Raw genomic sequence first — 25,849 nt, forward strand, 5'->3', positions numbered from 1 at the left:
GATTAAAATGTACAATAATAAAATTTTAACAAATTTCATACAAATAAAAATAAACTTTTAAAATGTACAAGATAAAATTTTAATAAATTTTATTCAAATAAAAATATTATATTTTGATATAATATTGGATCTCACATGAATATTATATATCCCTAAAATAACATCATTTTTGTTATTAAAACATTTAAAACTTATTTTTCTTATTAATTAATCAAATTTAATTAAAATAGGTATATTTTAAAGGAAGAAGTGGTTTGTTTAACCAATTTAAGTATTATGTTAAACACTAAATAAACAATAAGTGAGAAAGTGTGATTGGTGATTTGACAAAATTATGAGAGAAATTACTTAGACTACCATTTCCGTCATAAATGTTTTCATGTTTACATTAACCAAATTTATCATTGGTTTTAAAGAGATAAATCATATTATATATTAATTGAAAAGTCACTTAAGTGATTATTTTTTTATGTATTGTTAATAGGTTAAGTATTAGAAAATTGTTATAATTTGATTGGTTGTTGACATTTATTAGTCATTTATTTTAATCAAATCTAAAAATAAAAGGTAACTATAGAACTAATTGATATAAATTACCAAATAACACAAGTAATATTACAAATAATGATTTATTTGGAGAAATATATATATATATATATATGTTTTATCAATTTCTTTTTCTTTATCAATTATTTATCTATAATTGAATAAAATACTTTAACTTTTTTTACTGAAAGAAATTTAATGGTTATATATTCTTATATAAAATAATTAGATTTGTAGGTAAAGAATTATTAGAACTTCTTATGTTTTCTAAACTCCTACACAAAAAAAAAAAACTCTTTTTTTTTTATTTCTTGAAAGCTAGAGTATTCTCGGGTTTTTCACGTGATAAAATAAAATATAAAGTAATTCTAAAACCAATTATCTAAATTATCTATAACATTACTTTTCTATAAGAGAAATATTTGTAATGACTAAGGTTTACTTTATTGAACTATTTTAAATCTCACAAATCTTCTAAGAATATATACTGAAATTTTTGATTATCCAACTATTTAAAATTAAAATTAAAATTTTTTTAATTATTATTCAAAAATTATTACATTGTAAACATAATATATATTTCTTATAATATAATTATCCGTAAAATTACGGGCAAACACCTAGTTATGCATTAAGAGAAGGAAAGTTTCTTAATTAAGGACCAGAAGATATGTCTCTTATGGGACACATGTATGTCATTCATGTGTTTCTTTCTCTCTCTCGACGTTTATTGACAGAATCAATCGGCGTCTCTCTTGCTCTCTTTGACAGACCAGAAAAGGAGAGACAGGAAGAGTCAGATCTCTCTCTTCTTCTTCTTCTTCTTCTTCTTCTTCGAAAAAGATTTCCCAAAACTGATCGAGTTTTCAAAATTATATTCCTTTTGAAATCATTGTAGATTTTATTAAGGCCGTGAAGATCATACTAGAAATCTGAATTTTGATCAAGGGGTGTAGGCTTGTAGTCTAAGCATGATTTTTAGCGACTTTGAAAACCAGCCCTCGATGGAGAAGCTGAAGCCGAAACTCAGAAACGAGTTTGGGAGATTGTCTCTTTTCATAGAAAGAAGATATGATGGTGAAAATATGGATGCAGACCGAAACCAACTCACCTGCAAACTATTCTTCGTAAAAGAAAAATATGACATTCCATGCATAATAAAGGCAGAGCATTAAGAGGTAAATCGAAGCCTCTGGCACATCCGGCATGACTTGGAGTTTGCTCAGATCTTTCGCTGCAGAAGCAGAATTTTTCAAAGATGCAGGTCTCTAGAGCGCCGGCAAAAGACGTGGTGAAACAAGAGAAAGCTTGATGGGAATCCCCAGAGAAGGGGATGACGTGGAGTACGGAGAGTCTTGAAACACGAGTAGTAGCACACATATTTCAAACTCTCCGACCATGACACTGGAGCCACGAGAGAAGCCCCAGTCCATGTTCGAGCCCACATTGAAACAGAATGATTGAAAGAGGCCACCAAAAACACATGCAGAGAGGGAACAAGATTGGAAAAGAACCAAAAGGAAAAGAAAGAGCAAAGGTTTGAAAAGCTCGATGCCGGACACTTTGCCTCCTAAAGACCGAAAATGTTTGTTTGTGAATCCACATTCTGGTCTTGACTCTCTGTTCATCCATATGCCCATCATAAGTATCCCCGCTCCCGCAGTTGCTACGATCCTGTTCACCACCATCATCCAATATTCCACAAACACCACCACAAAGTGTCAATTTCATAACAAAAGTTCAAGTAATACTGTATATGTAATATATATTGTATATGTATTAAATATAACAAATGTTAATGTGTTGTATATGCTCGCCAAATTTGAATCTTAAAACAATTTATGTGATGATTATGAATCTATTTTTACTTTTAGAGTATTAGTTTTTTTAGTTACCAAGTGAGAGAAATACAGGCCAAGTGGATGAGTCTCGAGGTCCTATGTTCGAATCCTGGGATTCTATCAGCAATGTTGATAGCGGAGATAATGCATCCTATCATAACGGTGATGAAATGAGCTGCTAACAGACATCCTAATGCTATTAACCCTAACATGAAAGCTTTTTTGCTTGGAGATTTACACTCGAGTGACCATGAGTGACCATGCCCTCGTTTTCACCTGCATCATGGGCATAACATTTTTTTTTTTTTTTGGTCAAACATGCTTATATTACTACTTAGTTATCAAGGTTTCTTCTCACCACAGAGGGGTTGAGATACAAAGACAAAGCCTCTTTGGCCAGACGATCAGCGATCGTATTAGAGAGCCGAGGAACAAACTTAAAACATATAGAAGAGAAGGAAAGACTCAACACACTGATGTCATGGAGAATTCCTTGCAGAGCGATCACAGAAGAACTTGCTGTGATCATGTTAATCAAGCCCCTTGAATCAGAGAAACAAATGAGGTCTTTGATGTTAAGAGAGATGGCTGCTTTAATTGCTTCCTTGAGTGCTAAAGCTTCCGCAACTAGTGCAGAGGCCACAAAAGGGCAAGCAACAGCTCTTTGTGATCGTGTATCACCCGCAGCATTGGTGAAAGTCCATCCCATGCCACCTGCAGAAGAGGCACCTTTCCACGCTGCATCAGAGTAACAACAGTACACATCATTTGGGTGTTGTGTTTGAATCGCCTTTGAGGCGCAGTCTTTAGACAAACCAGACCGTGGAGAAGCTTGTGCCATTGAATGTTGCCATTCTTTAGCATGCTTAAGCGCTTTTCCTAATACCTCTGTTTCAGAGAAAGACTTGTTAGCGCTTGAAACAATCATCGCCATCATTATCATTATTTGTTTACTAATGGTATATATATATATGTACCTCTTGTTGGGCAACTTCGGCTTCCATTGCCACAAAACCAGCAACGACATCTAATGCCACTATCAAAAATAAACCAAAATAAATTGTAAAAACAAAGTACTTTCCCTCTTTTTCCCCCTCTCCCATTTTTATTATATTCAACTTTAATCTTCAGTATTCACTTTGAAAAGATTGGATTATTGTTGAAGTTGATAGTATTGTATGAAGGGAGAAAGTACGGTACTCCATCTTCTAAGAGCATCTCCAAGGGCACTCTATTTTTTCCTCTATAATTTACACTAAAATAGAGTAACTCTATTATAGAGTTAAATTTGCTCCAATGGGTCACTCTATAATAGAGTTACTCTATAATAGAGTGAAATATAGAGTAATCTTATTTTTTACTCCAAAAATAATAGAGTGAAAAATAAGAATACTCTATATTTCACTCTATTATAGAGTAACTCTATTATAGAGTGAACCATTGGAGCAAATCCAACTGTATAATAGAGTTACTCTATTTTAGAGTGAAATATAGAGAAAATTATAAAGTACCATTGGAGATGGTCTAAATAAATGAATTGATATATAAAGGCTAGTGTCTGGACTAGATCTTAGCTTACGTGGAAGGTAGCTGAGTGAGTAACTTTGTTCATTCCTATCTACATTATTAGTCAAATAAAAAAGTGTTCATAGATAATATCAAATTAAATAATGATAATCTTTTGGTCAGAAACTTTTATAGTCATATTTTTCTCTTGTTTTTCCTTTTTTGTTTTGGAATTCAATCAGCTTTGAGTCAAAATTTAGAAAAAGATTTGTTACAAAGATCTTAACCTTTCGATTTTTAGATGATTACATGTCATAGACTCATAGTTATGTTTGCTTGATCTCTTATTTATCCATGTTATACCAAAGCGGCAAATCCCAATATAATTTCTGACCTATATATATATATATATATATCACGTATCTGCAAATTTTGTCATCTGAAACTTTCACTAAAACAAATTATAAATCATAAAAAATTATGAATTTTGATATAACTTTTATTATTTAAAAGTAAAAATTATTCCTGATACCCCACATCAGCGTCTTGTGGGTCTCATCTCCTTTAAAGAAAAAACATGGGTTAAACGAGTGGGCTTCGTATTATATATTGTGTTGGACCTCCGTATTAAATTGGCACACTTATAGTTTGGTTTATTTTAAGTCGGACATAGCTGTGGTTTGGTCCGGACTAACATAATTGTAGTTTGGTCTGATTTGTGGCTTTTGCGTTTGGTATCATTAATGAGTAAAAACGTTGCGTTTTATTCTTACATCCGATTAGGACATCGGTGTTGTCTTCTTTACAGAACTCAACCTCGCCTTTTCTGCAAAAGTGATGTTTCTCTTCTCATTTCTTTACTTCCCCTATGGTTCAATGTATTTCTTTTAATTCAGGATTAATTGTTAAATCACATTAAACCCAGTTAGGATCTTGACGCCTTCGTTTCCTTCCCCGTGAAATCATATATATATCAGCGGATTGAGACCGAACCACTGTCTGGACAAGTTGCAGAATTTGGCTGGACAACACTCGGATGTCATGTCCGTGAGAGCTCGAGTCTCACTGTCAGGAAACATGTATAGGTTCTAAATAGAGATTCATGTGAGTGAATCTTCGTAAATGAGAATGAGATCTGGGATTTATAATCTTGGTTTGAATGTTGGTTATGATGGCATGCTCCCAAATATAATATGATTTACTTATTTTTTTCATTTTTACATGGCAGAAGTAGAACCAACATGATGAAACGGAAGCAAAGTTCTTGAGGAGAAGGCAGCTCTAGAAGCTAAGTATCAAAAGTTATAGCAGTCTTTCTATACCAAGGTATATAAAGGATCTTTGATTCTGTGGTCACATCATACATAAAACTTATAAAAGTTATATCCGTTGCTACTTACTTAGAACAATAATGTTGTGTGTTTTTTTGTATTGTCCGTGATTATAACTGATACTGATAAAACTTAAGAATAGTTCAATAAGACCTCTCTCTATTCTATGATTGTAACTGATATTGATGGTTTCTACTTTTCTAATGTGGTCATAAACAGCGATATGAGATTGTGACCGGTGTGGTTGGAGTTGAAGATTAACCTAAAGAAGTAAAAAGAGCCGGGAGAGGATAAAGTGGTAAGTCCCTTAAATCTTTTTTTTAAGGCCGAAGCTCTAAATCTTCAACATTAAACGAGACAGTTCCATCGTCTAAGTTTCAAGATTTGGTTTATTGGAGGTTTTATTTTACTTCACCTGATTTTGAACTGATACAAATACTGGTTCCAGACAGAAGATTCACTCAATGGATGGGCATTACAGGCCACTGATATACATGAGGCCTCTCGCAATACGGGGAGTGCAATGGGCATTGTCGCTGCAAAAGGAAATCCTTGATACTCCTAAGATCAACATGATGGCCAGAGTTCACATGTCCCCTGTGAGCCGCATATTCTCTCACAACTCCAAAGTTGTAACACACAAAGTATTTTATCTCCTTCCTTATGCTTAATGGAGTTCCTGAGAGGCCAGAACTCACTCCCTATGAGTCCCATTGGTATATAGGCGGCATAAGCTAAATAAGGACTTGATATGGAATCTCTTTCCAGAGTAGAGAGTGAAGTTAGGGAGGAATTAGCACAAACACCATGACAACGAGGTTAATATTTTTTCGCCCACTATCTTAGCTCCGACTTCCTGTTTTCTTTTCTATTAAACTTTCTTAAACATTAATACGCCTAATACAAGCTCTTTTGTTTTTTTTTTCTCATAAACAGAGCTCTGAGTTCTTTTTCTCACTTCATGGCAATGTGGCTTTTAACCAACCGTTCGTTTTGTGTCACGGATGTTTCATCCAAATAGTAAGTTATAGAGACACAGCTTTCTCTTTTCTTCCACTCGGTTAATGTTTAGCTTCTTTTTTTTTGGCTTACTTAACTTTCTTCTTCTTCTTCTCTACCTGCTTTGCAGTTTATGCAGATGGGAGTATTTGCTTGGACATTCTACAAAACCAGTGGAGTCCAATATATGATGTTGCTGCTATACTTACCTCCATCCAGGTATTGTTGAAAATGCCTTACCAACATCTTGCATTGCCCTGAAAGCTGGGGATCACTCTGTTCTTAACTGATCCTTTATCTTTTATTTTTAATTACAGTCGTTTCTCTGTGACCCTAATCCGAATTCTCCTGCAAATTCGGAAGGCGCTCGGATTTACAGCGAAAACAAGCGTGAGTACAACAGAAAAGTGTGTGATGTTGTCGAGCAAAGCTGGACTGCGACTAGTAGTAGTTAGAGTTGTAAGCTGTGTAACTCTCCTGTCCTATTCTCAAAATGTCTTTCATTCATGTCTTTTGTGTTGTGTGTTTCAAAACTCTACTGATTGGATGCTTTGATGGTTCTATGAAACCTTTGTACCAAATCTTTGCTAGGTATCAGAAACAACTCTGTACCAAAATTGTAAAAAAAAAATGTTATGATATGAGACCATATCCAAAATGAAGAAAATGTAGTTTGGCACCTGGAGTCAACACGAAAAATAATCTTTATCACGAAAAATAAAATAGAATTTATATGATCTTATGTTAGCTAATCAAAATAAAGATCCGAGTCACAATCACAAATGATGAGTTCATTTTAGAGTTTGATAGGATACAATTATGATAAACGACATCATTTGCTAAATTTTTTTTTTTGGTAAAAAAAAAGGTATTTTCACTTCTTTACCAGGAACCCAAGCATTGTAAATAGTCCCTCCCACCGTGAGTTGAATCCAAGTAGCAGAAGTTACAGCCGCAACCCCTTTACCACTAGGTCAACTCAACGTTGGTAAAAAGATATTAATTATACGTCGCAATTTATGATTGTTAGATTTCATAATCTCATGCATTAGTTATTTCATAGTCATGGCCATATGGGAGTTATCATATTTGCTATGGATTTCACTTTGCATATGAAACCAGTATAAAACAAAAGTTCAACATTGTAGATTGTACGTACTTATTACATGTTCTTTGTAATACATACTCTTCGTTTTTCTTATATGCCTTGATCATTATGCATCAATTTTTGTAAGTTCCATCATTATGAATATCGCAACAAGCATTTAACTTGAAAGCAACAAGAAATGATTCTTAAATTTGAAATTTTACTCATACTCTTTCTCAGTTTTTGCATGTGTACTGTCCTTGCTTTTCTCACACACAATTTTGATTTATCCCAAAGTTTGGAAGCACATATTTTATCTATTTTAATGGGGGTTTATGATACTTCGTACTACTATATCCCTTTAATTTTTGAGAAATACCATATGATAGCAATAAAAAAATTTACGTCACAAATATAGACTCTATGGATCAAAATGATCAAAATGTTGTATTAAAGAAGTAAATATACGCCTATTGAAAATAGAATTTGTGTAGAGTTTAAAAATTTTAAGAGTTAATAGATTTTTAAAATTTAAGTAGATTTGATGAATTCTTACCCAATGTATTGTATAAAATGTCACTGATTATTATAGACTTTCATATATACTTTTCTTTCCAAACTTATCTTTCTATTATTATTTTTTTTAAAAAAATTCTTTCATAAATAGAACTATTTGAAAATTAAATAAAAATTTTGGTTTTTAAATATTTTGACATTTTGATTTGTCTTGTTTGATTTTTGTTTTTAAGTTTTTAAGATCAACCTATGAATTTTCTATGATTTTATTTTAATATCAAATAGTTATATTTCATGAAAGATTTTTTAAAAATTGTTATTTTTAATAATTTCTTTTATCTTTAGTTTTATTTTTACAATTATCTTTGACTTGACAATAAAAATGTAAAAAGTGTTTGTGTATTTGTGTTTTTGTGTTTTTGGTACATAGATTTTGAGAATCCTATGATTATATGTGATATTTGTAAAGTTGAGTGTTATGAATAAAACTAGAGAGAATTTATGTCCCAATAACAAAAGAGTTTAATAGAATTACAAAGTCAAAAAAACTGAACTTTTTGAATAACATAGGATTTCCATAGAATTTAAAAGTCCACCAACCAATAACAATGGATTCTAATAAGATTTTAAGAATTCATTAACCAATAACAATGAAATCTCTAAATTTTAAAATTCCTTCAAAATTTCATTCCCAATAACCCCCCCCCCCCCTCCCCTTATATCCATAGGGTTAAATAATTCAAACCTTAGAGTTTAGAGTTGGGTTGGAGATTTGAGATTGAGATTTAAAATTTTACAAAATAAAACATAAATATTAAAAATTTGAAAATAAAAATTTCAAAAATAGTTTCAAAAGTATTTTCGAATTACAAAAAAAAATTGAAAAAAAAAATTTCGAATTTGAAAACATATAATCTAAAACTATAAAAAATATTTTTTCTTTTTTTTTATATATATTTTTTATATATTTTTTAATATTTTTTAATATTTTTTTTTTTTTTAATTTTTTATATATCTAGAGTGTTAAAGTTCTTTTACTTATTAAATGAAACATTTTGATTATTTTCCTCTCTATTTTTGTGATCAAAACTTGAAAATTGTTTATTTAGAAGAATTGCCCGCCAAGAAGAAAAACAGATCTTGTGGCAGAGTGCCTCTTTAATTCCCGTGAATGCATCCAAGATGAGACTGTAGATCGCCATAATGCTCTGCATCTTGCTGTGGTACATGATAGATTTGAAGTTCTCCAAGTAGTCCTCACTGGATGGATCCAGAGAATGAGCCAAAGAGACGCTGACTCCATTGAGAAGCGTGTTTTGAATAAAGTGGATATTGACTACAACACGCCTTTGCACCTTGTAGCATATAAGAATGATCATCAGGCATATTTTCTTTTCCTCTTCAATTCTTATTTTAAACTATATATATAAAAACAAGTTCTGCCTCCTATGAATGAACTACGTGAGACTCTTATACATTAAGATTCTTTCCTAATATGATGATCCATTATATGCAGATGCTGAGACTGTTACTGGAATGTCGATCGGTTGAGCGCAATAAAGTAAATGGTGATGATTTAACTTTCCTTGATATTTTAAGAAGCCAGGGACCGAGAGTCGTAGGAGAGGACTTGGATTTGGAAGAAGTTTTTGCAAATACCGGGTGCAAAGAGGCGGCGTCCCTGCCAAAATCCAATAATGGCCCCTGAGCCCCGATTGAGCTGGTTTTGGAAGGATTGACCCAACATGTTTCACTTCTATTACAGGAGGAGAGAGGATTTTGAGAAGATAGAAGATGCAACCGTCAAAACATATGCAATGCCCCTTGTTTAGTTTATAATGCTCTAAGCCAATTCATAAAACTATGCATTTATATCTTTATAATATTATTTGAAAAGTCAGTTTTCTACGTGTAGTTTTCATGTTAATTTTAGTGTAGTTGTCAAAAAAAAAAGTAGTTAATTACAAAAGTATTCTTAGTGAATTGAAAACATTATGCATAATGCCATTATAATAATTTTTTTTATTTTATTTTCCTTTTTGTTAAATAATTTTTTGCTTTTTTTTATCATAATGTTTTCTTAAACTACTAAAATATTAATGAATATATTTTTAAAGAAGATAATTTTTAAAATATTCTACCTTAAATAATATAATAAATAATAAAATAAAACAACCAAAAATATTTTCTATATATATGTTTAGATCAAAAGATTAAAAGTGGAAACAAAATACTTTTAATAATAGATTCAAAAAATATATTTTCTCAAATAATACAATTTTAATTTATTTTAATATTTTATCAAAAGGATACATAATAAATGACAAAAATTACAATGAGATATTTACAAATCTAAAATAAAAAATGAAATTTTAATAACATTTAATATGATTTTAGCTATTTAAAATTCAAATAGTTGTAGTAAAAATTCAACTCAGTAAACACCAAAAATAAATAAGTAAATCAATGAAATTTTTAAACCTAGATTGCATATATAACTAAAATAAAATACATTATTTAAACACTATTTACATATGATATATATATATAATTTCTAAATAAATGAAAATAACTAATAATTGTTATAATGATATATATATATTAATTAAAAATTAATTAATTATTAATTATTTTGTATATATTTATATTTGTGCATGAGCACAGGAAAATCACCTAGTATATATTTAATCCAAAATCATATAACAACAGTAATAAAAAATAAACTTCCATTAAACAATCAAGTTTCACAAAAGGTTTGTAAGGAAACAAAAAGAATAGAATATAAAATATTTTATCAATGAAATATCGATTTTTTCCATCTTTTTCTTCAAATCACTAGTTAAACTTATGTAGTCAAGTTTTTCGAAAATAACAGTCTCAACTGACTATCATTAAGATTGATGAACACAAAAGAAGAGTAAACTTGCAACGACTCCTAATAATGTCAACACGTAATACTGCTCTCATCACAATTTTCTAGTTTTTATAAAAATATTAGAAATTTAGAAATTAATATATTTGTTAATACAAGTTTATAAATATTGCTAAAGGATCTGACAAATGTTATTTTGATTAATTATTCCCACAAGTATTATTTTAGCTAAGAAAACCTTATAAACCTTAATTATTTGTAAGCAAAAAAAACTAAAATGTCCCATTGACAACAAAAACATATACAACTAAAAAATGCCCTTCTAAAATTTTCTGCCCTAAGCTATGCCATAGACCGGCTCTGGCTGAAAGCATCTTTGTGAGCGTAAATGTTTTTTTCTTGCAGCTGAATGTACCTTTGTGAGCTTCTAGCAGCTTCTCTACCAAAACCGATGAAAAAAACGTATGATTTCTTCAAATCACCAATCACGTTTTGGGCTTACTGCTCCACGCATACAAGACGCATTAGTTCCGACACGTCAGAGGAAGCTCGTGGAGTATTTGTTAATTATATACACTTTGCTGGTCACAGCCACATACTAGACCTCCAGGAGTTGTCACCCAATCAGAGGGTCATGCGGTGATGAAACAGACGTTTTTCATCGTCCTATGGGCTTCCAACACCATAGGCTTCTGCTGCGCTTTATTTTCTCTTACCAGCTAGAGGTTTGTTGACGCTGTGGTTTTTTTATATAGGAACGTCTCTGTGCGTTTCACACGCGTTAGCAATGGCTGTAATCTCACCGCAGCTTTTAGTGTTTCTTACCGTGCTTTGCCTTGTACCTGCTGTTTCCTCTCTATGTTTTGATGGAAGTTTTCCTAAGGCAATGGAGGAGCCATCAGACAGTAGCACCTGATCCCAAATTGAGCTGGTTTTCGAAAGTTTGATACAACATGTGTGTGTGGCTTTTACTACAGACTACAGGAGAAGAGAGGATCCTGAGAAAGTAAAACCGTAAAAGACGCAACATTCAAACATATGCCGTCTCCCTTGTGCCTTTTTTTTTAATTGCAATACTGTTCAGTTTTGTAATGAATTGGCTTTTACGTACTACATATACATGTAGTTCAAAAATAAATGTGGTATATGTAAATAATTCCATGCATGTTAAAATATCGGACAATTTTCTTAAATAGACCATTTTCAAATTTTGATCACAAAAATAGACTACAAAGAAGAAAATAACCAAAATATTTCATTTAATAAGTAAAAGGACTTTAATATCCTAGATATATAAAAAAATAAAAAAAATATATTTTTTATAGTTTTAGATTATATGTTTTCAAATTCGAACTTTTTTATAAATCTTTAAAAAAAAAAAATTCGAAAACTTAATTTTACTATTCTGATTTGAAAAAAAAATTACATTAAAAATGCTCTAAAAGAGAGAGATTCTTGATTTCAATTTTCAGATCTCCAACTTCTGAGTCCTAATGAAATCAAGTAATCACCTTGATTAGATCAAAGCAAACCAACTAGGCCTGGGGTTCAAATCTGGACTAGATGAACCCATAAGAGATCACAAAGGTTTGCACAAGCTTAAAAGCCCTAAAGGTTCTCTAACTAATATTTTTTTTTTTTTCGTTACCAAAAACAATTAAGAGGAGTGTAGTTGTGTCTTTAATCCCATCCACATACAAGAGACGGAGCATACATGTGTTTTCTTTATCTCCTCTGTTTTTCAATGGCTTCTTCTATAGTTTCTCTTCTCCTTACTCTCAAATCTCCAAAGAAACAATGCTATTAAACATCTCATCCTCTCCAATTTCTCATCGAATACCTCGCTTCCTCTCCAAGCTAAACAACCAATCCAAAACCCACCTCCCAAAATCTCACCTCTCCTTCACTTTCTTCAGAAACAAAAGAAACCCATACGATGGTGAAAGGATCAGTTACAAACCACGAGCTCTCGCTGGATTCGATATTGGAAGTTTCGAGTCAGTTCTCGAAGCTTCAGCTGTTCTCACAGCGATCATAGTCGTCCACGAAACAGGTCACTTCTTAGCCGCTTCTCTCCAAGGCATCCACGTCAGCAAGTTCGCGATAGGTTTCGGTCCCATCCTAGCTAAGTTCAATTCCAACAACGTTGAGTACTCTCTTAGAGCTTTCCCTCTAGGCGGGTTTGTCGGATTCCCTGACAACGATCCAAACAGTGGCATCCCTCTAGACGACAAAAACCTCCTCAAGAACCGACCTATTTGGGACAGAGTGGTTGTGGTCTCAGCTGGAATCGTAGCTAACGTGATCTTCGCTTACGCTATCATCTTTGCTCAAGTTGTATTCGTTGGCTTACCGGTTCAAGAAGCCTTTCCAGGAGTTCTTGTCCCTGACGTTAAGTCTTCCTCTGCTGGTTCTCGCGATGGATTGCTTCCTGGAGACGTTATCTTAGCCGTTGATGGCAGTGAGCTCTCCAGCTACGGTTCTGACTCCGTTTCCAAGGTTGTTGACGTCGTCAAGAGCAATCCGAATCACAGTGTGTTGCTCAGGGTCCAGAGAGGTAAAGAAGGTTTTGATATCATGATCACACCTGATAAGAGTTTCGACGGGACAGGGAGAATCGGTGTTCAGCTATCACCGAACGTGAGATTCTCGAAGGTGAAACCGAAGAACGTAACAGAGACTTTTAGTTTCGTCGGTAGAGAGTTCTTTGGTCTCTCTTACAATGTTTTAGACAGTTTGAAAAAGACTTTCCTCAACTTCTCTCAAACCGCTAGTCAAGTCGCTGGTCCGGTTGCCATCATTGCGGTTGGAGCTCAAGTAGCGAAATCAAACGCGGACGGGCTATACCAGTTTGCGGCACTGCTGAATCTAAACCTTGCGGTGATCAACCTGTTGCCGTTACCGGCTCTAGATGGCGGAACATTGGCTTTGATCTTGTTGGAAGCGGTTCGAGGTGGGAGGAAGCTACCGTTAGAGGTTGAGCAAGGGATCATGTCGTCTGGAATCTTGCTTGTGATATTTCTTGGATTGTTTCTCATTGTTAAGGACACACTTAACCTTGATTTCATCAGAGAAATGTTGTAATCTCTTGCATGACTCTCAAACATCATACACTTAAAAGTTCCAAACTATGCACACAAAAGTTCTAATAATAAAAAAAAGGTTACAAAGATTCGAATGAAAACCTACTTTATTGTACTACTTGCTTCATTCGATTATTAAGAATCATCCGGAAACAACTCTTTCTTTTGCAAGGGAATATCAAATCATAGATGAGTCATCATCAAATGTCTTATGATCCTACATACAAAAATGTTTATATTCTAATAGAGTCAGTTATAGATGGTAAACAGGAACTTCATATCGTCCCTTGTCAACTTTCTCATGGCCTCCTGAGAACCATCAACGGTCCTGTAAGGAACAAAAGTTAGTTCATGAGAAATAAAATAGTTTTATGTTCGGATATTTAAAAAAAAAAAAAACACAAGTAAGGAATCTTTTACTTACCCTTCAAACAGAAGTTCCTTCTTCTTTTGAAGCTCTATAATCCTTTCCTCCACTGTATTCTCTATTATGAATTTCACAACCCTGTATTTTTTTTTTCACAAATCAAAAGGTTTCTTCTTACCCACACAAACAGTGTAGACTGACAGGAGAAATTAAAGTGTTAACCTGATTGGCTTGTACTGTCCGATCCTATGTATTCTGTCTTGAGCTTGCCTCTCAACCGCTGGGTTCCAGCATGGGTCCATCATGAACACCTACAGAGTTTTTCCCACAAACAACCAGTTGTAGAGCATGCTTTGAACGCGTCCAGCTCCAATAATTGTTAACTAGCCACTTACATGTGACGCGACTGTTAGGTTGAGAGCAACCCCTCCCGCTTTAAAACTCATCAAGAAAACTCTGCAATCTGGATCTTCTCTGAATTTATTGATGGCAACATCTTTAGCTGCCCTGGGCATGTCTCCCACCAGTTGGGCGCAACTAACCCCACTCTGTGTTGCAAACAAAAGAGTGTTTCATTCTGATTAAAAACAAAGGTTAAATCATAACAGGACGTTGCATAGATAGTGATATTACCTTCCCGAGGCTGTAGTTTATCAGATCCAAAAAGGATGTGAACTGGCTGAAAACTATTGCTTTGGCAGACCCATCTCTTTCAACCATGAGCCTGATTTCTTCCCTCTGCCATACAAATATGATGACGACATGGAACTTAACTGGATGCGATATTTGAGAAAGAAGGAGGGGGGGGGGGGGGGGGGGGGGGGAACATAAGCTGTAATATTCATTCAAGAGCACATACCAAAGCCTCTATCTTCGTACTTGTTTGGAAATCATCGAGCTTTATCAGATTCATAATGCTCGAGGCCCTAAACCCTTTAAGTGTAGTCTTGCTTTTCGCCTGTTGCTCTGTGCCAGCTTTGGCAGTCCAATCCACGGTTAGAAGTTTCGAGCATGTTGGGCAGCTGACTTTTCGCAGGGATGCAGAGAAATCAATCAAACAGGCTTTACAGAACACATGCGCACAAGAAGTCACCTTCACAGTTTAAAAACCAAAGCAAAATATTAATCAAATAGGTTAGTCCAGCAACAGAAATCTGAAAGATTCCTGACCAAAATGTAAAAAGAAACCAGAGTTCAGATACAGCGAAATAGCAATAGATCGAGAAAATTGATACACTTACAACGTTGTCCTCAGCCGGTTCGTGGCAGAGACCGCATTCGTGCTCCTTTTTGTTCTCATCATTCAAGTTAGAAGGGGAATACTCCACAAGGTATTGATGATCAACAGCCTGCAAAAATTGCGGAGAAAATACATTATAAACCTACAATCTATATCATCCACCAGGTGCATTTTGGCTTGGTTAGTTGAACCAGAAAACTGTAGATGCCACACACCTGTCTCAGACGGAAGAGAAGAACAAATATATCTGCATCCTTCTTCATCCATGTCCCACCCTGAACGTACCTGCAAACAGAAATGTACATGGCCCAGTCAATAATAAAATCATGTTGCACGAACCAAGGAGCAAAAGACAGTAGAAAACCATAGAAGAGAAGGTACTTAACGTATTAAATTGCGCTTGACTGTTTTCGTATAGTGATTCATAGTAATCGAACTCTTCATCATCTAGTGCATCCCGCCTCAGAGTGATCTACAAGAAGTAAAGATCAAGCTAGGAAGCAACCACGCCGAGTTTCATTTTACATCAGACAAGGGAGACAAAGCAACATACGATTCTAGGAGGAAGGGCAAGATCAGCTGCCAGTTCCAATTTAGTACGTCTTATGAGGATGTCTTTCAGAACTTTCTTAAATACTATCATAGCACGCTTTCCCCGTTCCTGGTTTCCATAAACTTTGGTCACATTCTAGCAAGATTGAAGATAACAAAAATCAGAAGGTTAGGAACAGTATAAAATGGTGATCATGCTTTATAAAATTTGGTAATATAAGTTACCTTGCCCCACCAACAGAAATGTCGCGCTGCTTGATGAGGGCAGCTGTGACAGCGTGTATGCTTACTGCAATCAAAGGCAACATACAAAAGGAGAACGAACAGTAGAAATTAGTATGAGCTACGAAACGGAAGAGAAAGGAGAAAATAACTAGAAACCGAGTGTGGTAAAAAAAATTACGTGTAATCAAGAATACTACAGTCACAGTCCCTGCAAAAGTAATACGAATATGGAAGAATTTGCAGGAAGCGAATCTGAGGAAAACAAAACATTAGCGATGTTGGTGATAAGGTTTACGTGCTACAGATTAAATTCAGCAAAGATTAAGTGATTAACTAACCAGAGAGTAAAACTCTCCAACATGATTCTGGAGAGGGGTACCGCTCAAAGCCCATCTGTAGTTAGCCTCCAAAGCAAAAACAGCTTTCGCAGTGCTGCTACTTCTTTCTTTGATGTTATGAGCCTGGTATGAAGACAATGAAAATAAAACTTTAGAGTAACCAACATCAGATCCATAAATCCAGACAAAAGAGACAGGTCTTGTACTGACCTCATCCAAAATGATCCGATTCCACCTAACAGAGTGCAAAATAGGCTTCTCTTTGACCACTGAACCAATCTGATCTTCCTCTAATGTTTGTTCAGTCGTTTTCACAGCCAAAGGCCCACAAAAATATTTATTGTGGATAATAAGCTTCTGTGGAGAAAATGACTCGCTGCAAAATTCACACTGCTTCTCGGGCGACACGATGCATCCCCTGTATCCATTCTCAACCGTAGAATAAGTTGTCAATACAAAGTCGTACTTCCTGAACTCTTCAGCATTCTTCACTTTCTTAGCCCCATGGTATACAAGGACCTTGGCGCTTCCCGGGGATGTACACCGCGCAATCTCATCTAACCACTGAGAAACAGCAACAAGAGGACAAATTACAAGGGTGAACCCCACTGCTTCACGTCTGGCAAGAACAAGAGAGATGGCTTGTATGGTTTTTCCCATCCCCATCTCATCTGCGAGAATGCCTCCTGCAGCAGCTGACTGTTCCTGTTTTATTGCCCATGCTAAAAACTCCTTCTGGTACCTAAACAGTGGCATAATAAAATCAGGAGGCGGCTCGGTAGTTTCAGTAATCACATTATTCAGTTGTTCCAAATCTCCATCCTCTGTCTTATGTTCATCAACCCATTTCTGATCTTCTTTTTCCCAGATCTCCCACAACAGCTTGCCTTTCTCTCTGGAGGCTTTCCTTTTAGTGCCCTTTCGCATCAGAGGCACAGGGGCAGGGGCAGGGACAAGATTTGGCAGGGGCAGGAGCTGGAGCTCCTCCTCCTCAGCTATGTTCACATAATGAATATCATCAGCAACTGTTTTCAAGACTAAGCTTACAAAGTTGTACCCAAGAATGAATCAACAATAATGTTCTCAGAAAGATACACAGCAAAAACAGATGCGAAATTGCTAATCAATAACACGTTAAATCCAGAGAACTCATTACAAAGAAGAAGAAGATCATATACAAACCTTGAAACTCAGAGCCGACTCCATCTGAAGAAGATTCGTCATCGCCAACGTTGTCAACTATTTCCAGATGAACAATCAAAGATAACACTTGTTTAGAGAAATCAAAAGTCACATCGCTTAGATCTGCGAAAAGAAACTGAAAATTTCAATTCGCTTAGTCCAAGATCGGCACCGAAACACCATTAACTTCTCAGAGACGACGAAGGATCAATAAAAACATTGATTGATTACCTTCGTTGGAAGGATGAATCGCCTTCTTGCGTAACTTCATCGCGCCCAGAAATTGACGGAATGCGATTGACGAGTTAGGGTTTATCAAAATCGTCGCGCAGAGAAGGGGAAAGCTATGAGAGAAGCAAAACAAGTCTCTTAGCCTTCAATAGAGCATAGGTTTATTAACAGTGTAACTGTCAATAACGCGGGAAACGCAAAAACCCACGCGTCAGCTTCCTATTCGTCCACTTTTGTTTGACATCACACCTGATTATCAGATACCCGAGAATATCAGGTGCATTTCCTTAGTTAATAAAAAATTGATTTAAAATTAAACGTAATGCTAAATAGTGAAACACAGAGAATGATTGGTAAATATTGTAGATTTAAGATTTTGCTCTAGAAATAAACCTGTGATTTTTTTTTTCTGTGGATGTGAATTTTATTTTGCATTTAATCTTATGCTGAAATAGGAAGACTAATACATTTGCAAAACAGAAAAAAAATCAATGTTTTGATCAATTTACATCATTAAAACGTTGTCTTCACTCATGCTTGTGATAATATATCTAGTTTTGTTTCTCATTGTTAAGGACACACATAACCTTGATTTCATCAGATAAAATGTTGTAAATCTCTTGCACACTCTCAACATCATCATCATACACTTCCAAAGTTCAAAACTATGCACACACAAGTTCTAACAAAAAAAAGGTTACAAAACATTCGAATGAAAACGTGACAGAGTTAGTTTTTCTTTCAAGCGGCTATCGGTTTCTTATGAGACTGCCCTGAGAAACAAACACACTTAGCTTTCATGGCTTCAGCTTCACTCCCATACTCTCTGAACCTGTACTCCTCCTGTTTAAACGAAGGCGGAACCTTCCCTTCACTGTAACACTGGTTACACAAACTAAACCGGGCTTTCACTTCCTTAAACCGAGACCCAATGATCGGATACCGACAAACCGAACACACATGGTTCCCATGCCGGTTTCTATCGTTGCCCTCCAGTTTAAGTATCGTGGACATGATACCAAACCCCCAGTCAGGATCATCAAACATAGCTAGAAACTGATTAAACGTCACCGTCACGGAGGAACCAGCTTCCTCTTCCCCGTGAACTTCCAGCATCTCGCTCATCCCGTGCGACGGAATGTAGATAGCTCTCAAGAGCTTGATGTACTTGTCTGCATCAGTTTTGGTTATCTGTGAGCTTCCTTCGTTCACCGGTCTCCATAGAAGCGCCTCGAACGCAACTCTCTTGCGTTTGTCTGAATGTCCACCGCATAGAGGAGCAATCACCGCGTAGAACATACCCATGTCTACTCTCCCAGACCCTGAATCATCAAGAACCGAGAGGATCCTCTCGTTGATAGCCTTAATAGCTCCCTGGAACGTCTCAGGCTTCAATGATACAAGCAGACGCCGGAGAATCTCCTCAAGATTCGGTTTCCTGATCGATTTAGTCGGCCCGCCGCTTCCTGAGTACGACACAGGAACGTCGTTGTCTCTCATCTCCTTCCTCACACCCTCCACGTCGCATTTCCCGAGCCTAGTCACCTTCTGAAAGGCTCTAACCTGAAGAGCAGTGGCTAAGTCCGGCCTCAGAGTCGTCTTCTCACCAACGGTCTTGAACTTGGAAGCCTCCACGACGATAAACGGACCACCTTCTCCTCCGTTACCACTACCATTCTTCTTACCTTTCTTCTTCTTCTGCAAATGCTTTAAATGAGATACAGCATCATGTAACTCAACACGGTTCGTCAGCTTCAAGGCCTCCTTAAGGGCCCGTTTAGCTTCCTCCGTCTCTCCAGCGCCTAGCAGAGACACCGCTTTATTGAGCTGAGCGCGCCAATGGTTAGGCCAAACCGCCAACACCCTAGTGTACATCTCGGAAGCTCGCTGAAACCTACCTAGATCCATGTAAAGCCCGCCGAGGTTATACAAAGCATCAACATGGCCAGGCTTCAAGTCTATAGCCCTCTGGAAAACCTCAATAGCTCTCTCATCTTCCCCCATCGAATGCAACGAAGAACCTAAATCGCAATGAGCGTCTGCGTAATCCGGTTTCAAGTAAATAGCTTCCTCCAAGGCCTTTACAGCAGCTCTATACTCACCAACACCGAACAACGCGCTGCCTAGAAGCTTCAACGCTCTATAATGCGTGGGACAGAGAATCGCAGCTTCTCTATAATACTCACAAGCGCTCAAAACCATACCTTCACCTTCCAAAGAGATCCCAAGATTAACATAAATCTGAGGAAGCAAGTAAGCCCATTGGTTCCCGCCGGACTCAGCAGCTTCCAACGCTAATAAAAACTCTTCTTTAGACTCTTTGCACTTCCCCAACACGTAGAGACAGTTCCCAGCTTTGAAATGAGGTCTGACATCAGTAGGCTGGAGCTCGCAAGCTCTCTTGAAGCTGACGAGCGCTTCTTTAAAGAGCTGGTGCTCGTACAAGACCCTACCGATCGCCATGTGTCCGTCGAAGGCTTCCTCTCTCGATCTAGCTCCGTCTGCTTTGCTTCTCAACACTCCCAGCTCCTTCACAAAGACATTATAATCATGACTCGACTCTTCCCAGTAGATTCTTTTATCAGAGAGCTCCGTGGAAGGACCCAACTCTCTAGACCATCCCGCATCCGAAAACGCGTCAGCGTTATTGTTGTTACTGTTGTTACTATTATTATTCACTTTCTCCTGCTTAGACTTCAATCTCTTAATTAAAATCTCCAAATCGTCAACTAACTTCCACGTGTCATCAAACACGATGCCGTGATTCGGCGAAACCGCCCACGCCGCCGTCCTCTGTTTCTTCTGCGCCTCCACGGCTCTCTCATCCGCAATCGAGGAAGAGGAGGCTTCGGAGGCTCCTTTGGTGATGATAGTCTCCTCGGGGTTGAGCTCGAGCCCCAGCGCGTCGAAGTCTCTGTCGACGTCTCCGGCGCCGTCGTCGTAGGTTCGGAGGAGGCCGTCGTAGGTCAAACCCTTGGCGGGATCGATGAACTCGGCGTAGGTTCGGAAGACCTCGTCGAGGATGGCGTTGATCTGCTCGTCGCTGAATTTGACCCTAGGGTTCACGGCCACGACGAGCGCCGCCATCTCCTCGCGGTTGAGGCCGCCGTCGCGGTTGCCGTCGAATTGCTGGAAGATGCGCTTGACTTTCTCCGATCTGGATCCTCTCGTCGCCATTTCTCCGATAAAGTTTCAACCTTTATGCAGGAGAACAGAGGATTGAGGATAAGGAGAGAACAATTTAGGGATTGGTGTTTGATTAGGGGGAAGGGAACAGAGAGGGGAGATTGATCAATCTTGACATTGGATCCCTCCTCTGATCTGTAAAGCTTCTCTCTTTAAGGGGAAAAAGTTTATTAAAGAGAAAAAATAAACATAAAAGACCAAAGTCGTGATAATATTATTGAAATGGTCCATGTCCAAAGGATTACAAGCTGTTTTTTTTGTCTATCTGTCTTTGTATGGAAGTAGATAGTGGACTGTATTGGTCAGTCTGTGCGGTGTGTTTGGGCTTTTTCTCCTTGAATATTATTTATTTTATTAGCATTCTCTCATTTCCATCTCAGACAAGATCCTATTTTTTATTTTAATAACAATTATCAATGATTTCTTATGAACCATTAATTAGCTTCTTTTTTTGTTCTGCACTAATTACCACTTATTCAAGATTTAAAATCTGTCAGAACTTGTGTATGATGATTTGCCAGAAAACCATGTTTAATGTTTTTTTTTTCTTTTTGCTAAAACCATGTTTAATGTTTTAGACTTAATACAAGTAAGTGCTTTCAGAATGGCCATTATACTAAAGCATGCACGTTGAGATAAAGAGTTATAAATAATAATAAAAATCAAAGAAGAGAGAAAGCTCTGTTTCATGGAACAGAATAAGCAGTCTGATGCAGTTTAGAAAGGAAGAAAGACAAGAGTCTCAAAGACTATGTTTATAAAAGAGTCAACCAACTCCGTAACTGATTAGCTCAAATTACTAACAGCGTCTTATCCGGAGAAGATGAGAATCATGTTTTTACTGATAACTGATTCTTGCCAAGCAATTATCAGTTGGTCTGGTGTGAGGTAAGTACATCACTTGACACTCTGTGTTGCTCCTTTTCACCCTGCGCTATATGAATCTCCATGAATATTTTTCAACATAACACAGAAAGAGATTACATTTTTTTCTAAAACTCTGCAAGACTTACCGATATTTGAGGAGAAAATGGTGAAGGAAAATAGAAATCTCGAGCTTAGCGAGATCATTTCCTGGGCATAGATGGCTTCCAGCACCAAAAGGAAGGAAGGCACCAGCTTTTGGTATAAAACCCTTCTGAAAAAAACACAACACCATACAACGTTAGCTTTTCCTTCCTTTGGATCAAACAGCACAAGATGAGACAACTAACTTACATCCCATCTAGAAGGATCAAATTTTCTTGGATCCGGGAAGACTTCAGGGTCCATGTGGACGTCCCTAAACCATGTCAAAACCTTCCAACCTTTTGGGATCAAATAGCCTGCAAGATTAACCGAATAATTTTGAAACATGTGCATTTAAAAAGTGTTTTGTATTTGCATTTTATACTAACCATTCATTTCAACGTCAGTTTTTGCCTCCCTAAATGCGGTAAGTGAGAATGTTATGACTCGAAGTGTCTCATCAACAACCTAGTGAAGAAACACACCTCTTACTATCAATAAAACAAGAATTTACAAATAAAATCTCTGTTGCAATAGACTCATATGAAACACCAAAACCTTACCTGCGACAAAAACTCCATTTGTCGAGTTTCTTTTAGAGTAAGGCCCTTCTGTCCCTTGGGCCTATTTTCCAGGATCATCTCTTGTTCTGCCTATAGTATTATCACATGCAAAACACGAATCACCATGACTCAATCCAGAAATAAAAACATAGAAAACGAATAAACGATAAGGAAATGAAGAAAAAAACATTATCTCCATTTACCTTTGCCCTTTGAAGAAACTCAGGGTGTTCCTGAAGGAAAATGGTAGCCCACATAATGGTGTGGCCAGAGGACTCATGACCAGCATTAAGATACATCAGAAGAACATCAATAATCTCTTCGTCATCCAACGTTTTCCCATTTTCATCTTCAACATCAATGAGATTGTCCAACATATCTTTCTTATTGGATGAACTGTTCTGCTTCCTTTGGTTTCTACGCTCAGTCACTATGGACTGAAACGCAGCTACGAGTTTCTTCCTCGCCTTGAGTGCTCTATGATAAGCAAAGCCAGGGATATTAACCGCCATCGCTCTCACTCCATAGTTAAGAGCGGTATACTCTCGTTCCAACGCGTCCATGACATTCTCACTCTCGGTGCTTAAAAAGATGTACATGATGATCCTAAAGGTAAGCTTACGCAGATGAGTCAAGAACTCGAACTCTCCCATCTTGCTCCACTTGTCTAGAGCGGTGATAACGTTTTCTTCAATGTAAGGTATGTAGAGAGAGAGAGCTTCGTGGCCGTTGACTGGAGCAGCAGTCAAACGCCTGAGACGTTTGTGTTCTTCATAAGGAATACCAATGAACGACTTCCTTCCAATGAGTTCCATTGTAGACGTTGGCCAGCCTGGCCTGAAGGCGTCGTCATCCGTCAGAACACGCCGGCAAGTGTCTGGTGTTGTCACTATTATACTTGGGTTCCCGAACATGTGTGTTTTATAGACACCTTTAGGTCCATACCTGCACTCCGTTGACAACATAGAGACTAGGGGAGTGAGTATTGATGTAAGTTTTGAAACCAATACCAAAGGTACACCATGGATCTAGTACAAGAGTTTTCTGGTATGGACTATGGAGACTATGCCTGGGTGTTTTTACCCCAAACCGAAAGTCCCAATCTCAATCCGAACCCGAAAAACTGATACCCCATCCGAAAGACTTAAGATATCCAAAACTAGTTAAATATATTTTGAGTAGTTTTTTTTGTTAATTTTCAGTTTTTTTTAAAAAAAATATTTTTGGTTTTGTTATAGTCCGGTCCAAACCAAATCTTCAAAGAACCTAACCTGAAAACTAGTAAAATCCGAATGGAACTTATGAACATAGTACCCAATGTCTGACTCAACTGGATCGAATCCGACGGCCCAAACGCCCCATGCCTAATGGAGGATAGGAGTGAGTACAAGATTAATTTACCTTTTGACTAAGGTGCGAGCAAAGGAGTCAGGGTCAGAGGTCTTGAAAGCTCTGAGAAAAGACGGCATGTTGCCGATGAAAGGCCAACCCATATCACCTGGTGGCAGATAGTGTTTGTTCTCCCCGAGGCTAGACTCATAGAGCCACACGTTCACCTTCTTAGCCAACCATTTCAGACTAAAGCACCCCAACACCATCAAAGGGAACCAAACCGGAATCCAACTCGTTGTTTCCGCCATAGCCTTTCCACTTAGTTAACTTCCCAAACTCTTTTGTCCCCTTTTATTGGATATTTGTAACCTCCTCTTCATGTAGAGTACGTGTATAAAACTCTCAGAGCTGTCACATAGAAAAATTACCTTATGAGTCCCCAAATAAAAATGGTAAAGTATCTCAGAAACTGGAAACTTTTATTTGCAACTGCTGGTAGTAATATCATATCTTATATTTCTTCAAACAGACAAGACAATCATAACTGGTGGTAATTGATTTGCTAGAAAATTTCTAAGGGATCAAATGCGTGTACATGGCTAATTGGAGTGGTAACATGGGCTCTATTATGACAATGCCTCTCAGTATATTTAAGAGAAAATAAGTTTTTTTTTTGTTTAATCCAGTAAGACTAGTACAATCACTACATGTGTCAAGCATGAACGTATAAACCATGAATATCATGGATAAGATCCTATTGGTACCAAAGCTAAGTAATAAACCGAAATTATCAATAATCTGATAATACTTGGTCAGATGCGGGTAAACCATCGACCACCAATGCAAGTATGCGACCATATTGATACAAGAGCTAAACCAAACTCTGCAGGTCTAACTCAGACATAAGAAACAAGTAGCTTAGGTTTGGACCAACTGATACAAGTAAACTTTGCGAGTATAAATCACATAAAGAGTTACCAAGTAAATCTAAACCGTCAACAACTTCACTTTGTACGCCAGGTAGGTAGTCTAAACTTCATCAATGCAAATGAACTTAATAGTCAAAAACTACTCTAAAGCAACAATAAAAGCTTAATAATCAAAAACTACTCTAAACTCCATCAATGCAAATGAACTTAATAATCAAAAACTACTCTCAAGCAACAATGAAGGTGGTGCAGGAAGCCAAGGAGTAGAGAGCAGATACAAAACAGTGAAGATATCAAGGACTCTTGTAAAAATATCTCTGTGTAGTCCTCATTCGTCTTAAAGTTGTTTACTTTCGATCATAGTAAGCTTAACCACAGGTAAACAAGCCAGATCAAGAGTGAGTGGACTAAGTTCTCCAGATTTTGATCCATACACCTATGACACAAATAAAAACCAAAACTTTGAGGGGACCAGAAGAAGAAGAACCGAAACGCAATGAGAGGAATAGAAAGTGAAAGAGAATCAGACCTCTAATAAGGCAGTGAGAGATGAGAGACCACTTGACCCTCAGACAGTGGCGGAGCCACAGTGTTGGCACTCCGCCACTGCCCTCAGATTCCGCAACTGGAACACCATGCTTCCACAATACTCGTCGGAATAAGGATAAGCTCCGATCAGGATGCTCCGGCTTAAACTAATCTGTTAATCTTCTTCCTAGGGTTTTCAGTACGGAGTAGCTAGTTGGGGCTCAGGAACAACAGAAACCCAAAGTGTGCGTGACACACAGACAAACTAAAAGTATCCAACTTTATGCACGTGTAGCGCTTGATCATTTTCAGACAGGGCTCTCTCTTTATTACATAGTATTCCACTCAAACACATTACTAGATGATTAGATGCAGCCATAAGAATCA

At 36.9% G+C, this 25,849-nt stretch overlaps 4 protein-coding genes, 1 long non-coding RNA gene and 1 pseudogene across 11 annotated transcripts; 3 read left to right on the forward strand and 3 right to left on the reverse strand.

Annotated features, from left to right (window-relative positions):
- The first annotated feature begins 5,664 nt into the window (after positions 1-5,664).
- Positions 5,665-8,366, forward strand: LOC103844173. 2 transcript variants are annotated; one of them, XR_004452800.1, is made up of 5 exons: positions 5,665-5,868; positions 5,949-6,042; positions 6,161-6,244; positions 6,354-6,442; positions 6,541-8,366. It is a non-coding gene; the product is annotated as an uncharacterized LOC103844173 (long non-coding RNA). The 2 variants fall into 2 exon arrangements; XR_004452799.1 differs by having other exon boundaries at positions 5,665-6,042.
- Positions 8,367-9,133: 767 nt separating this feature from the next.
- Positions 9,134-11,957, forward strand: LOC117129181 (annotated as a pseudogene).
- A 249-nt stretch (positions 11,958-12,206) lies between these two features.
- LOC103844174 (probable membrane metalloprotease ARASP2, chloroplastic) lies at positions 12,207-13,870 on the forward strand. Its single transcript, XM_009120955.3, has one exon. The coding sequence runs from the start codon at positions 12,496-12,498 to the stop codon at positions 13,780-13,782; it is 1,287 nt and encodes a 428-aa protein (XP_009119203.1). The 5' UTR covers positions 12,207-12,495; the 3' UTR covers positions 13,783-13,870.
- On the reverse strand, positions 13,828-18,264 carry LOC103844175 (ATP-dependent helicase rhp16). Of its 4 annotated transcripts, none has more exons than XM_033282581.1 (16): positions 17,918-18,264; positions 17,686-17,734; positions 16,714-17,498; positions 16,504-16,626; positions 16,344-16,417; positions 16,166-16,229; positions 15,942-16,076; positions 15,775-15,860; positions 15,604-15,673; positions 15,390-15,497; positions 15,008-15,241; positions 14,782-14,886; positions 14,544-14,696; positions 14,371-14,459; positions 14,206-14,286; positions 13,828-14,109 (listed from the first exon to the last, which is right to left on the reverse strand). In XM_033282581.1, exons 1-16 carry the CDS (start codon positions 17,954-17,956, stop codon positions 14,031-14,033), a joined length of 2,274 nt encoding a protein of 757 aa, XP_033138472.1. In that variant the 5' UTR covers positions 17,957-18,264; the 3' UTR covers positions 13,828-14,030. The 4 variants fall into 4 exon arrangements, with proteins under 4 accessions (XP_033138472.1, XP_009119204.1, XP_018511113.1 ...); XM_009120956.3 differs by having other exon boundaries at positions 17,686-17,742; positions 17,917-18,264; XM_018655597.2 differs by having other exon boundaries at positions 17,686-17,808; positions 17,917-18,264.
- Positions 18,265-18,518: 254 nt separating this feature from the next.
- Positions 18,519-21,342, reverse strand: LOC103844169 (uncharacterized TPR repeat-containing protein At1g05150). Its single transcript, XM_009120952.3, has one exon. The coding sequence runs from the start codon at positions 21,091-21,093 to the stop codon at positions 18,658-18,660; it is 2,436 nt and encodes an 811-aa protein (XP_009119200.1). The 5' UTR covers positions 21,094-21,342; the 3' UTR covers positions 18,519-18,657.
- A 396-nt stretch (positions 21,343-21,738) lies between these two features.
- Positions 21,739-25,704, reverse strand: LOC103844165 (ent-kaurenoic acid oxidase 1). Of its 3 annotated transcripts, none has more exons than XM_009120948.2 (9): positions 25,464-25,704; positions 25,286-25,370; positions 24,075-24,413; positions 22,877-23,618; positions 22,674-22,763; positions 22,500-22,578; positions 22,321-22,427; positions 22,116-22,240; positions 21,739-22,031 (listed from the first exon to the last, which is right to left on the reverse strand). In XM_009120948.2, exons 3-9 carry the CDS (start codon positions 24,311-24,313, stop codon positions 21,941-21,943), a joined length of 1,473 nt encoding a protein of 490 aa, XP_009119196.1. In that variant the 5' UTR covers positions 24,314-24,413; positions 25,286-25,370; positions 25,464-25,704; the 3' UTR covers positions 21,739-21,940. The 3 variants fall into 3 exon arrangements, with proteins under 3 accessions (XP_009119196.1, XP_009119194.1, XP_009119195.1); XM_009120946.2 differs by having other exon boundaries at positions 25,213-25,370; XM_009120947.2 differs by having other exon boundaries at positions 24,984-25,370.
- Positions 25,705-25,849: the final 145 nt, after the last annotated feature.

This window comes from Brassica rapa, chromosome A10 (genome assembly GCF_000309985.2).
Source record: "Brassica rapa cultivar Chiifu-401-42 chromosome A10, CAAS_Brap_v3.01, whole genome shotgun sequence".
Lineage (NCBI taxonomy): Eukaryota > Viridiplantae > Streptophyta > Magnoliopsida > Brassicales > Brassicaceae > Brassica > Brassica rapa.